Source organism: Erpetoichthys calabaricus, chromosome 17 (genome assembly GCF_900747795.2).
Source record: "Erpetoichthys calabaricus chromosome 17, fErpCal1.3, whole genome shotgun sequence".
In the NCBI taxonomy this organism is placed as follows: domain Eukaryota; kingdom Metazoa; phylum Chordata; class Cladistia; order Polypteriformes; family Polypteridae; genus Erpetoichthys; species Erpetoichthys calabaricus.
The window spans coordinates 53,673,682-53,687,995 of record NC_041410.2 but is presented as its reverse complement, the minus strand read 5'-3'; the positions used below and the strand labels follow the sequence as shown (position 1 = coordinate 53,687,995).

The following is a 14,314-nucleotide window of genomic DNA, read 5'->3' as shown; positions in this document are numbered from 1 at the left end:
GTTTTGTTTCTCCCCGCCATGGTGCTTCCCTTCCTGAAGATGAATTAAACTTTCACATGAAGTGAGGGAAGTTGGTTGCCCATTGAATAAAATGTTAGTCTTAAATGAGCACACACTTGGCTTGTGTGCACCTCGAAGGCATACCTCACCAATAAGGACCCAACCTAAATCTAGCTTCTGTGCAAAGGGTGAATCACGGGGACCGTTGATCTGCTGTCTGACTTTGTGTGCTTGTATAATGTCTCTCCCTAGCAAAAGGAGGATTTCTGCGTCAGGGTCAATCTCGGGGATGTATTTTGCCACAGATTTTAGATGGGGATGATACATAGCAACATTTGGAGCTGGTATTTCTGACCTGTTGTCAGGTATCTGATTGCATTCGATGAGTGGTGGTAGAGCCATGCTGATTCTTTCAGACTGATTCAATCCAGAAGCCTTCTGCTCTTCTCCCAGACATGTCAGTTATCCCAGAGCAGGTTCTAAGTGAATACGAGTAAGGTTGACCATGAACATCAAACAGTTCAAAAAACTCTGACCGGGCAAGTGAGCGATTGCTCTGGTCATCAAGTACAGCATACATCTTGACTGCTTTCTCTCTCTGACCCTGGGGGAAACACTCTGACGAGACATATCTTGGCACATGACCTGGGTAACTGGGCTTCATCACAGACTTCGGTGCAGTGGCAGGTAACAGAGGAAGTGTCGATGGAATCTCTTTGACCTTTCTTGCCAGTATCTACTCCTGAGACTGTATCTTCTGAATCTTGAGGGGGTGAACCAGGGTGCATTGCTGAGACATGACGGTCACTGTTACACTCTATACACTTAACTGGCACTTTGCAGTCCCTAGCTTGATGAGAAGTAGATGCACAGCATTTGTAGCAGATTCCGTTGTCTTTAAGAAAGGCTTTTCTTTCTTCCAAAAACTTTGCTCTAAATGCTCTGCACTTTTTGAGTGGGTGTGGTTTCTTGTGAATAGGGCACCTTTTGTCCCGAGTCGTCATTCTGCACTGAAAGAACATGTTCCAGTGAATCAACTTTTGTGTCAACATCTGTTTTATGTGTAGATATGGGAGTTCGTGAGTGTAGGTTCTGATAATATGATTTTTTCTCTTGCTGGAGTGCTGTGGTTACTGAAGAGGATGAAACTAGGGTCATTCCTGGCTCGTGCTTCTTGACATATAAATGCGGTGAAAAAAAGAAAAGGGGGGAAAGCGTCCCTTGTTATTGGCCTTATACTTAGAACCACAGGACATCCATTTCTCTTGCAAAGCGTGTGGAAGCTTATCTACAATGGGATTTATACCGCGGGCAGTATCTAAGAAGGCAAGTCCGGGTAAATAGCCATCTTCTTTGCTGACTGAAGTTCCATTAAAAGATCTCCTAGCTCTCGCAGCTTGCTATAGTCTTTGCTAGAGATTCTTGGAAAAAATGTCTAGGCTTTTAAAGAGAGCATCTTCAATTACTTCTGGTGCAGCATAGCACTCGTTCAGTCTGTCCCAGGCTTTCCTGAGGGCTACTCCTGTATTATTGATGTGCACTTGACGGATTCTCTTTACATGCTCAGACGATTCCTTCCCCAACCACTTTGTTAACTGGTCCAGTTCTTCTGCTGCTGAAAGCCCCAAGCCTCCAGTAGCATTAGTAAAGGAAGACTTCCAAGCCCTGAAACTCTCAGGTCGATCATCAAACTGGCTAAGTCCTGAATTTACCAACTCACGGCGTGCTAGGTACCTAGCAAAGTCTGTCATTGGAAGAACCTGAGTATGATTCATTGTGGTCTGATTGTGAGGCTGTGCATAGTGCTGAGATGGCAGGCTGAAAAAATCAGGGTATGGCTGAGCATCCATGCAGTGATCTTTTTGTTCCTGTCTATTTATATTTGGATTATGATCATCAAATGTGAGATAAGAGTCAAAAAAGGCATCACGATCTTCTATTAGCTTTGACTGCTTTTATTTTCTAGGCACAGACGTCTTAAGGGCAAATGGTGTTCCCCACGTGATATGATCATCTTCAAGTGGTCATCTGACTGCAAACCTGCTCCTCTGAGTGAATCAGCGTGTAGCTCCGCCTCCCCGCCGGAGCGGCTGCTTGCGCGCTTTGATGCAAACTTATCTGATGGCGTGTGCCTCTCTCCTTTCACAGACGCCCTTCCGTCATTGTCTTCAGCCGCTTCTAAAACTTCGGCTTGCGCTTCAGCAGCGGCCGCTTCTCTTTGTAATATCAGCGTTCCCAATTCGGCATCCAACTTGGCTTTCTCCATGGCCATTCTAGCTTGTTCAATCTTTAACCGCGCTTCGCGTTCAGCAAAGGATGCCGCGTGCACGTCGCGGCTTCCGCTTCAGCGCGGGCCCTTGCTGCTCGTGCCTTACACAAGATGCAAACGTCGTGCGCCTGCGGAGCCGGCATGGGAGAGTTGTCGATATCGCTCATGACACAATCCAACTTGATACCGAAAACAGATTCCCAACTGTTAAAGAGTCTTTTCACTATTCTGTTCTCGTCTTTGGTGTTTGAACCCAGAAACTAAACAGCAGCCAAACTCTACTTCACCAAACGATTAATAGAGTCAGGAGATAGCGCTTTGCTCCAATTTTAATTCGATTTAATGAAGTTAGAGTGAAAACTGAAAAGAAGTAAAATACAAATAATTACTGATTTAAATAAACAATATAACTTTGCTCTATACTTATCAAATTAACTTAAACTAATACTTACAGACCTTTGCTTCGATGGGGACTAACTACTGACTAATCGTGAAACATGCTGTCTAATCTACTGACTTCCTGTATTTCTATTCTCCGCTTCCTTACAACTATGTACATGAAATATTCAAAAGGTTATATTAATATTCATTTGAACATCAAACAGCTATTCTGAGTGGCAGAACAATCAGTATTTATATTTCTGAAAGCATTCTTTGTTTACCAGCATTTTTTCACACCCCTGCCTAAAACTTTTGCACAGTACTGTATATACAGTATATATACAGTATATATATATTTTATTTATATATATACTGCTATGTTCATATTAAGCATCTCGATTGATATTGTACATTTTAGTATCAAAAGTATCAATTGTTTATTGGTCATACACTTTTTGCTACATAATTTAGACAAAGTAGAAAATTTTTCTTTTCAGTTCACTTTCCATATACTCTTCATTCACAGAGAGCCCAGGAGTGAAAATCTGTTAAGCTGAACAGAACAGAGCTCCTTATCCTCAGCAACAGTGTTGAGCTCCATTCTGGGGAATCCCCTGCTGCTAGAAGACATCTATGATGTCATGTCTATAGAAATCCACAAAAAGAAAACTAAATGAGACAACAAGATGTCTCCTTGAGAGTGTGGCACAACCACACTGTATGGACTCCACACAAAATTATTCATACAGAACTCTTACTATAGGCACTGAACAGTACAACATAGTGGTCTGGTAGCAGCATTCACAAGGTTTCACAGGGTAAATAGTCATGAGACTTTTTTTACAAAGCACATGTACAGTGGATTCAGAATGTACTTTATGCCCCTTCACTTAGTTCAACATTTTGTTTTATATCGACCTTGTACTAAAATCATTTAAATTCATTTTTTCTCACATCAAGCAACACTCAATACCCCAGAATGGCAAAACAAAAACAGGATCTAAGAATTTTTTGCAAAGAAAAAAACTGATATATCACATTGACATGAGTATTCAGACCCTTTGTTCAGTACTCCATTGAAGCACCTTTGGTAGCAATTACATCCTGGAGTCTTCTTGGGAATGACGTGGCAATCTTCACACACACCTGGATTTGGAGATTTTCTGCCATTTTTGTCTCTTCATATTCTCTTAAGCTCTGTCTGGCTGCATGGAGACCATCAGTGGACAGCTATTTTCAGGTCTCTCCAGAGATATTTGATTTGGTTCAAGTCTGGCCTGTGCCTGGTAAACTCAAGGACATTCCCAGAGCCACACTTGTGTAGTGTTTGCTTTGTGCTTAAGGTTATTGTCCTGTTGGATGGTGAACCTTTGGTCTAGTCTGAGGTCCAGAGTGCTCCAGAGGCAGGTTTTCGTCTAAGGATACCTTTATATTTTACTTGGTTGACTGATTTTCTCCAGATGTAAAGCTAATCTTGCTTCATTCAGAAACAGAGAATCTTTGTTTTCTCACAGTCTTGACAGTCTTTTAGATGCCATTTTGAAAGCTCCAAGCAGAAGTCCTGTGTATTTTAGTGAAGACTGGCTTTTACCTGACCACTCTGTCATAAAGCCCAGATTATTGAGTGTTTCAGTTATGGTTGTCCTTCTGGAAATGTCTCTCTTCTTCACACAAGTGCTTTGGAACTCAGCCAGAGTGACCATCATCTGGTCACTTCTTCTTGCCATAGCTCTTCTCCCTCATCCGTTCCGTGTGACCTGATGACCAGCCTCTGAAAAGAGTTGTGGTTGTTCCAACACTTTCTCCATTTAAGAATTATGGACACCACTCGTGTGCCTCGGACCATCAATACCTGCAGGAGTTTTTTTTTTGTAGTCTTTGCCAGATCTGTGCCTCAACAATTTTCTAGCTCTGCAGGTAATACCTTCAACTTTATGGCTTGATTTTTTCTCTGATACACATTGTCATCTCTGGAATCTTCTATAGACAGCCTGTGGATTGACCACAGGTGGACGATGAACAAGAAGTAGGAACATCACATGATGATCAAAAGATTGTGATGCCTCCTGAGTCATATTTCAAGTGTTATAGCAAATGCGCTGAAAAATGCCCTCTGATTCTGATTTATGTCTTGAGTTTCTTGGCTCTGATTACACATACTCTTTTTGTCTTACACCTTACCACTCTTTTCTTTGACAAACAATTCTGGCTACGTGACCTGAGCTTTGGTTATTTAATTATAGTCTGCCTGGTTTCAATCCTTGCTTAAATTATGACATCCTCTTGCCATCTTCTGATTCTATTCTCTCTAAAGCAGCACATTAATAAATAATCAATGTATTTTTTTGTATTTTGGAGCTCAGTTTTCATGATACTGCGGTGGGCTGGCGCCCTGCCCGGGTTTGTTTCCTGCCTTGCACCCTGTGTTGGCTGGGATTAGCTCCAGCAGACCCCCATGACCCTGTAGTTAGGATATAGCAGGTTGGATGATGGATGGATGGACTTTTTTAGTTGGAGTGAAAATTCCAAAATTAATTCTCAGAATAACAATAATTGCATCTCCAAAATAAGGCCAAGATTAAATTCTTCCAAGTGTTATATTCTATTCTGTTTGATACTTAAGCTACACTGGCACACATGTAAGTCGAAGGACAACATGTGAACACTCCCTATTGTTGACTATGTATTTACTTAGGCAACATCAAATATAAAATTCCTGTATAAAATCATCAGTTTCAATGGACTGTCTTTATTCATTTTTTTCTTTCACTTAAATAGTTTGGATGAATGGTTTACTCACACAGTATGTTTATCTGTTTTTTCAGGATCTTACATTATGGAATATCAGCCATTCCCCCATACACTATTCACACAACCTTAGTTATATACTGTATGCTGACATTTTCTTGTTGCAGCCTTTCCAAAAATATCTGTATGAACAATTAACATAAAAAAGAACACAAACCTCACATGTGCAGCAGATAACAAAGACTATATACTAAAACTAGCTGTTTAATATTGGAAAGCTACCACTTAATGGTTGTGAGCATATTGATTTCATGTTATTCTTAGTAAACGTTATACTGTGAACTGTATAAAATATTTGCAGGTCACAAAGTGAGTGAAATCTTTATAAAGTAAATTGTGCAGTGCAAATCTACTTCCATCCATTCCATAAAAATGTACAGTGCCTTCATGATTTCAAAAATTGAAAACATGAACTGAAAAACAGACAGTTAAATGAGCATGCAAAGTTTAATTGAAGGAGAGTGACTTAAATTTAGGAAAATGGCTGCAGCAGCTAAACGGAACCACATAGACAGACTTAAAATCAGTTGTGTTTTTGTGCATCTTCAATTTTTGACACCGAAAACACTTGTCACACATGCACATCTGAAGTTCACCTTCTGGGCTCATTGAAGGTAGGCACTACCACTCCGGGACATGAGGAGGTACTGATACTGTCATCTCTTCTTTCTCCCACAGCCCTGAGAGACCACCCAATGAGGGCATCTGACTCCACCCATTCTGGTCCATAAAGCTAAACCTCTCCCAGAGGGGGTTGTCTCAGACTGCAGAATGGAGCTCCCACCTGAATGTTGACCACTCTACGGAGCACTGAACCACCCTGAACTTTAATTGCTTTACATTTTTCTGTTCTGTTGCCCTTCTGCACCACATTGAATGCCTGTTTATATTGGACTCTGTAAATATGAAAAGGGGTGACGCAATTGATACCCCAAAATTTCTTGTGGATAGTGTCTTCTGCCATTTGATGACACATTTGACATTAATTTTGGAATAACCTTCAAAGTCCAAACCATCACATCCACATGTTTTTTCTGTCCGTTATGCCAGTGAGGCTCTTTCCTCGCTGCTCATCTTAATCTACCAAAAACAAAATGTGTGCAGTTATACCATTTGTATCCTGACTCTTAATTATTACCTTATGCATAATGACCTAAAAAATAAGGTTTATTACCACTTTACTGCATTTATATATCAAGAGACAAATCATTTCAGTATGAGATTGAAATTAAACATCAGCACCATTGCAATATTGCTGTTCAAAAGAATGAGGTAATGTCTTGAAATAGAAGAGTAAACGTTGGCATCAAGTTCTGCTTCAACCTCTGAAATATAAGATTGTGGGTCAGCCTATGTAGAGGATCACCCTGCATGCGCTTCCACTCTGGGAAATGAAGGCAGTCCATTTAGTGCATGGTGTTTATATAAGAGCTGGATGAGAAAGCAATAAAGTGTCATAGGTTCACCTGCAGCTGAAGGGTGAATATGCTGTTTAGAATGTTACCCTTGTGATGGTGCAGGTCTGGCTCCATGCTCACTCTTCTCATTTGGGGAGCCTCTTGAACCAGACACTGTTGATAGTTATGACCAGGATGAGCTGTGCAAATGAGGACATCTCATGAAGCAAGGGGAAGGTGCAAAAGTGTTCAGTGCTTTTATTAAAAACAAACAAAAACAAGTGTTCAAAAAGAAAACGCAGCGCTTCAAAATTCATAAATAAATAATCCATAAAAATAAAAAATCCATGTGATTAAAAACAAGGCTTAAAATGAGAGCAAAAACCATCACAGTCATTGGGTCAGTGTGTTGCTTCCACTCCTGAATGAGCCAAGCACAACTCCCTCCTAGTTTCCCCAGTTCACCCATTACTCGCTCAGCTGGTAGAGACTTCAACAGCCGCAGTCCTCTCCATCCTGAACCCTGCCTTGGCTGCCTCCATTGGTGCCAATCCGCTCAGGGTCAGTTGTTCCCTCGTCCTCCTTCACGCTTGCTTCAGTGTACCATGGATCCCTGGAGAGGATGCCATCTTGATCGCACCCACTCCTTTACACTTCAGTGGAGACGATCCATCCCTAGAGCGCTGATCCTTCACTCTGTCGTGGGACCACTGACCGCCTTTTCTCACTCTAGCTGGCTGGCTCGTGTTTGTGCTTGTTCTCATTCTCATTCTCTCTCTCTCTCTCATTGTGTTGTTGTTGTTGTGCTTTCCCTTTTAAAATGGGTATGTGGCACAGCTGTGTTGATTAGCAGCTCCCATCACCAGCTAAGGTCACAGACGATCCTACACCTGTACACTTAGTGTAGAACCACCCACTTCCGCATCGTTCATGGGAACCACTCTTGCCACGGTACCACGGCCCCTCCTTCCGAGTCACAAGTGCGGTGATTATTTATTTAAAAACGTGCTGATCAGCTGCAGACCTCACTTTACCACATCAGACTTAAGAGTCACTAGGCAGGAACAGCAGCAGCAATGTATATAAAGTAGACTTCTAGGTGCCCATATGACTGTCTTGTCATTGAAATTCAGTATTTGTCAACATTTTTTCCCTGTGCAAGAATCCCATACTTGAAAAAGATGTTACATTTGTCAAATGCAGCATTTACCCCCTGGAGATTTCCTGTTTTCCATGCCATCTAGTTCCAGGTTACATAATTTTAAAAGGACTAACTATTTAAAAAAAAATTATTACAATCATCATCACAAAACATTTCTATTATCCACCAAAAAAAGAAAAACCCATCAGCACTCGCTGTAAGGTGTTTTGGTCATTTCTTCATCCACTTCCAACACTTGCTAACTGTAACCAGTGTTTTGGTTTTACGTTTTGGAATACGTGTTGCATACACTTCACTCCAGACTCTTAGCCTATCTGGCTGAAGGAAGGAAGCTTCTCTTAAAGTGTAGTTATTGGCTACTGCTGGGGTCATGGCCAATTTGCTGACCAACGGTCCCAGGTCATTCCTGAAGCTTTGGGAAGTATACCACAGCCTATTAAAGGGCCAAGTGCACCTATAATTGGCAGCAACCTGGGATTAGCTTCCTGCTGTTGGCTTCTTGGCTTCCTCTCAGGGCAGTGGCCCCAGCTAGCTTAAAGATAGCACCTGGACATCCCATCCAGGCAGTGGTCCCAACCAGCTCCTGATCAGCACAAAAAAATAATCTTGCAGTGCACCTCTGCGCCTTGCTGACCTTCAGTATAGAGTATTATTATAAATAGTGTTGTCCCAGTCAGGATGGACCCGTTCTCTCTCTCTCTCTCTCTCTCTCTCTCTCTCTCTCTCTCTCTCTCTCTCTCTCTCTCTCTCTCTCTCTCTCTCTCTCTCTCTCTCTCTCTCTCTCTCTCTATATATATATATATATATATATATATATATATATATATATATATATACAGTAGATATAGATATAGATATGGTAGATAATTACAATCACCATAGCTCTTAAGCTGTCCACTATGCGCACATGTCTGTCTGTCTGTCAGTCTGTCTGTCTGTCGGTTGTTCGGTCGATCGACAGATAGATAGTCACACGTGTGCGCATAGTGGATAGCTTAAGAGCTTTGGTTGTAATTATCTGTCGCTCCTGGGGTTGGCACTGTCTTCTAATGCCTTTTATATTCCTCCCACTGCAGACCGGAAGATTGACAGCTGTAGCATCTGTAACGTCACTTCCAGTGCCCATCCGAATGGACCAACCATTTCTTCCGGAAGAACATATGACCAAAAGTTTTAAATCATTTCAATTTGGTACTTCTGTCTGAAAACACATTTTTTTGCATTTACTAATTGTTTTTTTCTACTGCATTCCAATTATATGGGGTCACCGGGTGGTGCCACAACTTTTTATTTATATATATATATATATATATATATATATATATATATATATATATATATATATATATATATATATATATATGAAGTAGCAGATGTTTGACGACTGGCCAACAAACCACAAGCATTACATGGTAGATAATCACCCAAATAATCAGATTGCAATTCAGACCTAAGAATACATACTGTATATATATATATATATATATATATATATATATATATATATATATATATATATATATATATATATATATATATATATATACAGTGGAACCTCGGTTCACGACCATAATTCGTTCCAAAACTCTGGTCGTAAACCGATTTGGTCATGAACTGAAGCAATTTTCCCCCATAGGATTGTATGTAAATACAATTAATCCATTCCAGACCATACGAACTGTATGTAAATATATATATTTTTTTAAGTTTTTAAGCACAAATATAGTTAATTAAACCATAAAATGCACAGCATAATAGTAAACTAAATGTAAAAACATTGAATAACACTGAGAAAACCTTGAACAACAGAGAAAACTAACACTGGAATAGTTCACGCTATAGCGCTACCAACCACTGGCTAAAAACACTTTTTTTTTTTAATGAGTTTTAAGCACAGGTAAAAAGATTAACATTTGAAAAAATCCGTAATTTAATAAACCACCAAGAAAAGTAACATTGCAACAATGCACGCTATGAACCGATCGATGTAAACAGAAGTGAAAACAAAATCAAGCCCAGTGCATTCTTTAACTGCTTTATTCTTTTCTTGGACCTTATGTGTCCAGCTCCCTCTCTCGCACTGCCTGTGAGTGCGTCTCTCTCTCTCTTGCGTTGCCTGTGAGAGCGTCTCTCTCTGTCGCACTGCCTGTGTGTGTGCGTCTCTCTCTCTCGCGCTGCCTGTGTGTGTGCGTCTCTCTCTCGCGCTGCCTGTGTGTGTGTGTGTGTGTGTCGCGCTCTCTCACTCTCTCTCTCTTGCTCGCTGCACAGGAAATGCACAGGGAGAGACTGAACATGTACAAACCGAAAGGGAAACTGGCTTGTTCGTATACCGAGTGTGTGGTTGTGAACCGAGGCAAAAGTTTGGCGAACTTTTTGGTCGTAAACCGATTTGTACGTGTACCAAGACGTTCATGAACCGAGGTTCCACTGTATATATATGATTATTATTTTTGTATTTGTTTAATTTATCACCAATTGAGGGTCTGTGTATGAGGAGGTTAGCATTCACAAGATGACTGCAGTTTGACTTTCCTGTTTTCTAGGACATGTAACTAGCCAATATTAAGTTTTGTTTTTTTTTTTTTAGCTTGATTGTTACAAATTAAAAAAACCTGTTAATCTGGATTTACCTTCGATATACTGCAGTGACCTCACTTGCATGAAGCTATAATTTTTTTCATGTTAGCACTAACATAAAACATACACAATTAAAGACAATAGTCATATTGCTCAATTTAACTTTTATGATACAAGGATAATTTGCTTTGCATGTGTTTAGATGCATCTGAAACTTGTAACCGACAGGTTCCTATATTACCAAACAGTGTCGCTACCAAATATTTTCAAAATTTAAAACAAGCCTTATTTTAATGTCCTTTCATATTTTTATCACATATTTGTGTGCAGGGAAAAGAGGAAATGAAACAGAGAAATAGTCATTATACTTACTGAGGATTGGTCATGATGAGAAATGTAAAGAGGGGTGTAACTCCAACAGTTTCCAACCTTGCTGTAGCCCCCAAATAGAATTCGTCCCAAAAAATCACATGTAGTGAACCTAAGAAGAGGAGCAGAGCAATGAATTACACATTTGGTAATGTACTGTTTCATAACAGAATCAAGAATGCTTTAGTTTAGAAACAGCATTATCAGACCCTCTTTATGTGGTTATTTGGGAGCACATTCTTCTCATTTCAAACACATATAAGCCAATTCAGACAGATTCAGGGCCACATATGGCCAGAGCCTATCCAAGGCAGTATGAGGCGCAAGGCAAGACCTGAACCTGGGCACCATGCCATCATATCACAGGGCACACTAACTCACCCACCTTCACATACTCACACCAAGACAATTTAGAGCCTCCCACTAACCTCACATATTCATCCTTGAGATGTGAGTGGAAACACACAGACAGGAATGCTGGGGTCCAAATCCAGTAATCATGCTGCCTACCAAAATTAAAATATGATTATAAGCAGAGGGAGTTACTTAAATCCAAGAATCTCATCAGGGTGGCGCGGACACATAGCAGCGGCTCGGTGGTTCTCGGCTTTTGGCTTCATTTTATTTGTAATTAAGTTTTTACTGTTAGTTAAACCACTCGAAGCATTAATCCACTATGGTGCTCAGCCAACAACCTCATCTTGAACACCAGCAAGACCAAAGAGGTCATTGTAGACTATAGGAGGTCCAGAAGAACAGAACATGCTCCTATATTCATACATGAGGAGGTTGTAATGTGTGTGGACATAATCAAGTTCTTGGGTATCCACATCACATCGGATCTGACCTGGTCTTTGAACACATCTTACCTGGTAAAGAAGGCCCATCAAAGACTCTTCTTCCTCAGGAAGATGAGATGTGCTGGATTCTCCTCTCAACTGCTGACAAACTTCTACAGATCCGCTATAGAAAGCATTCTCTGTCACAGTATGACAGTGTGGTACGGTAGCTTCACAGGACAGGAAGGACTTGGCACGGGTGTTGAGAACAGCAGAGGGGATCGTGGGAAGTCCTCTCCTAGACCTGGACTCTGTATATGCTGGAAGGGTGCAGAAGAGGGCCAAATGTATAGCTGCGGATCTCACCCATCCAGGAAATGGACTGTTTGTACCACTGCCTTCAGGAAAGCAGTACAGAAACATAAAAACATGTACCAGCAGACTGAAAGACAGCTTTTTTCCCAGAGCTGTGAAGTCCATCTGCCCCTGCTGATACACACACATATACATCTACCCCTAATCTGCCCCCCTGTAGACATGCACACGCACTTTCCCTCATAATCAAACACACACACTCGTATTTCTCCCCTGCAGACCCATGCACACTGGTCTCTGCAGGCGTACTACCTCAGGAAAAGTCTGAACTTGATGATGTTTTATTGCTGCTGTCTTTTATACTTATTATGTTTATTTTATTATTTATAGTGTATTGTGTATTTTAAGTATTCTGCCTTGAAGCCGAGACCTACCAACAAAAAATGTCATTATGTGTATGCATAATGACAATAAAGAATAAAGAAAAAGAAATACTTAAGAATTAACCTCCAGACCTTGAATGGCTTTAAAAATTGATAAACAGTGTGGCCCATGTATGGTTTGGAGCCATGCACCGTCAGAAGGCAGCATAGCAAGGGATTCTGACATAAATATTTGAATACTAATGAAATAAAGAATTGACAGAGAATCTAGGACAGTCATGTTATGACAAAGCAAAGAGCAATGATGATTGACTGTATAATGGATAACTTACATAGGGCACTAAAGAAAATTGTTCAAAGAAGGGAAGAATGGTATCAGTGGAAAAGGGAATTATATAAAGTTCAAGGGACAAAGATAATGACCGCACAGATAGTTGAAGAGAACATTCATATTGTGTGCACCACTACTAGAAGATTGGTTCAGAAAATAGAGGAGTGAATTTACCTCCACTAGTTCTAGTCTTATTCCTGTTTCAGCCAAATTAGACTTTTTTTCTCCCCGATCAGGAAAAACTGAAGGTTTTTGGATGGCTGTACCTAAAGTATTGGTTTTCAAAATGTACTCTGCAGGTCACATGTGTTTTGCAAGCTTGTGTCAAGCTGCCTGTAGTCTTCTGAGAAAAATGATACTTAAATTTCTTAGTTGCATTAGCTTATTTTGTAATTTCTTGTATATCTATTAATTTATAGCAATCAAACTGCTGCCTGAAGTCTGTGCTCCCGAAGGAACTTTCATGATGTTTGGTTGGTGGGAACCACTCTAAAACAACCACCACGTTACGCTCCATCTGGCATTCTTCTACAAAGGTGTAACACCTTTTCCACCAAGCTCCTGTTTGTTTGCAGACATGTCCCTCCTTCTTCTATCTCACTATCTTTCAAAACTTTATTTAATTCCAGTCTGACCAAACACCATCGTTGACAGTACTGTTTTTAATATCCATCTTCACATTTAAACCAAAGAGCTCACTTTGTGGGATATTTCTGGATCACTGGAAAAATCTATGACTTTCAAATGCAAATATAACAATGTTCAATTTTAATGTTTTTCACATTACTACAATGTTATAGAACAAATGTTACTGCAGTGGGATTTTATGCAAAGAGGGGGATAGTAGTGGTTAGCCATTCTCTGCATCTTTCACATTGTCAAAGTGGTCCATACTCCAAAATGTAAAAATGTAAAATTTGCCTAGTAAAGTTTTTTTTTTTTGGGCTTCTAGCGATACATGTACACAATATTTCATAAGGTAACTATACAAACTAAGAATATAATACAGTTCTAATATTCCAGTGATCCACTAGACTACTGAATAATTTTACATAACACTCTTAGTTGAAGTTAGACTAAGAAAAGTTTTGCAAATTAACCGGGGTAATAAAGTAACATAAAATATAAAACACACCATACACTGCCAGGCAAAATTCTAGACACATACATAAATTTTTATGTTTTTCATAGTAATTGATGCTTTTTTATCAAGAAACCATTAAATTGATTTTAAAATACAGCCAAGGCATTATTCGCATTTCCAAGGGCTATTACTGCTTGAAATGACTAATTTTTAATAAATTATTGACATTTGACTACAAAGCCCCAATTTCAGTAGCCATTCCTACGACGTCCTAATGGTAAACACCCTTGGCTTATCCTTACTTAGTCGTGTATAAAAGCTACCGTAATTGGTTATTAGAGAAACCTTGGTAATTGCATTAGCCCAGCTGAAACCTGTTATTCTGTTCACTTGAGTTGTAAGGTACTGGCATTCTTAAAGTTTAGTTCTGGGTTCAAATATGATCAAAATAAAACAGCT

The 14,314-nt window shown here is 39.9% G+C and overlaps 1 protein-coding gene across 1 annotated transcript in view; it reads right to left on the bottom strand.

The window, feature by feature from the left end:
* The window catches only part of tmem266 (transmembrane protein 266), a 481,028-nt gene that overhangs the window by 420,853 nt on the left and 45,861 nt on the right, over nucleotides 1-14,314 (bottom strand). Inside the window, exon 2 of the mRNA XM_028823201.2 lies at nucleotides 10,967-11,075. Coding sequence (XP_028679034.1) covers nucleotides 10,967-10,980 — 14 coding nt within the window. The 5' untranslated portion in view covers nucleotides 10,981-11,075. The remainder of the gene's footprint in view (nucleotides 1-10,966; nucleotides 11,076-14,314) is intronic.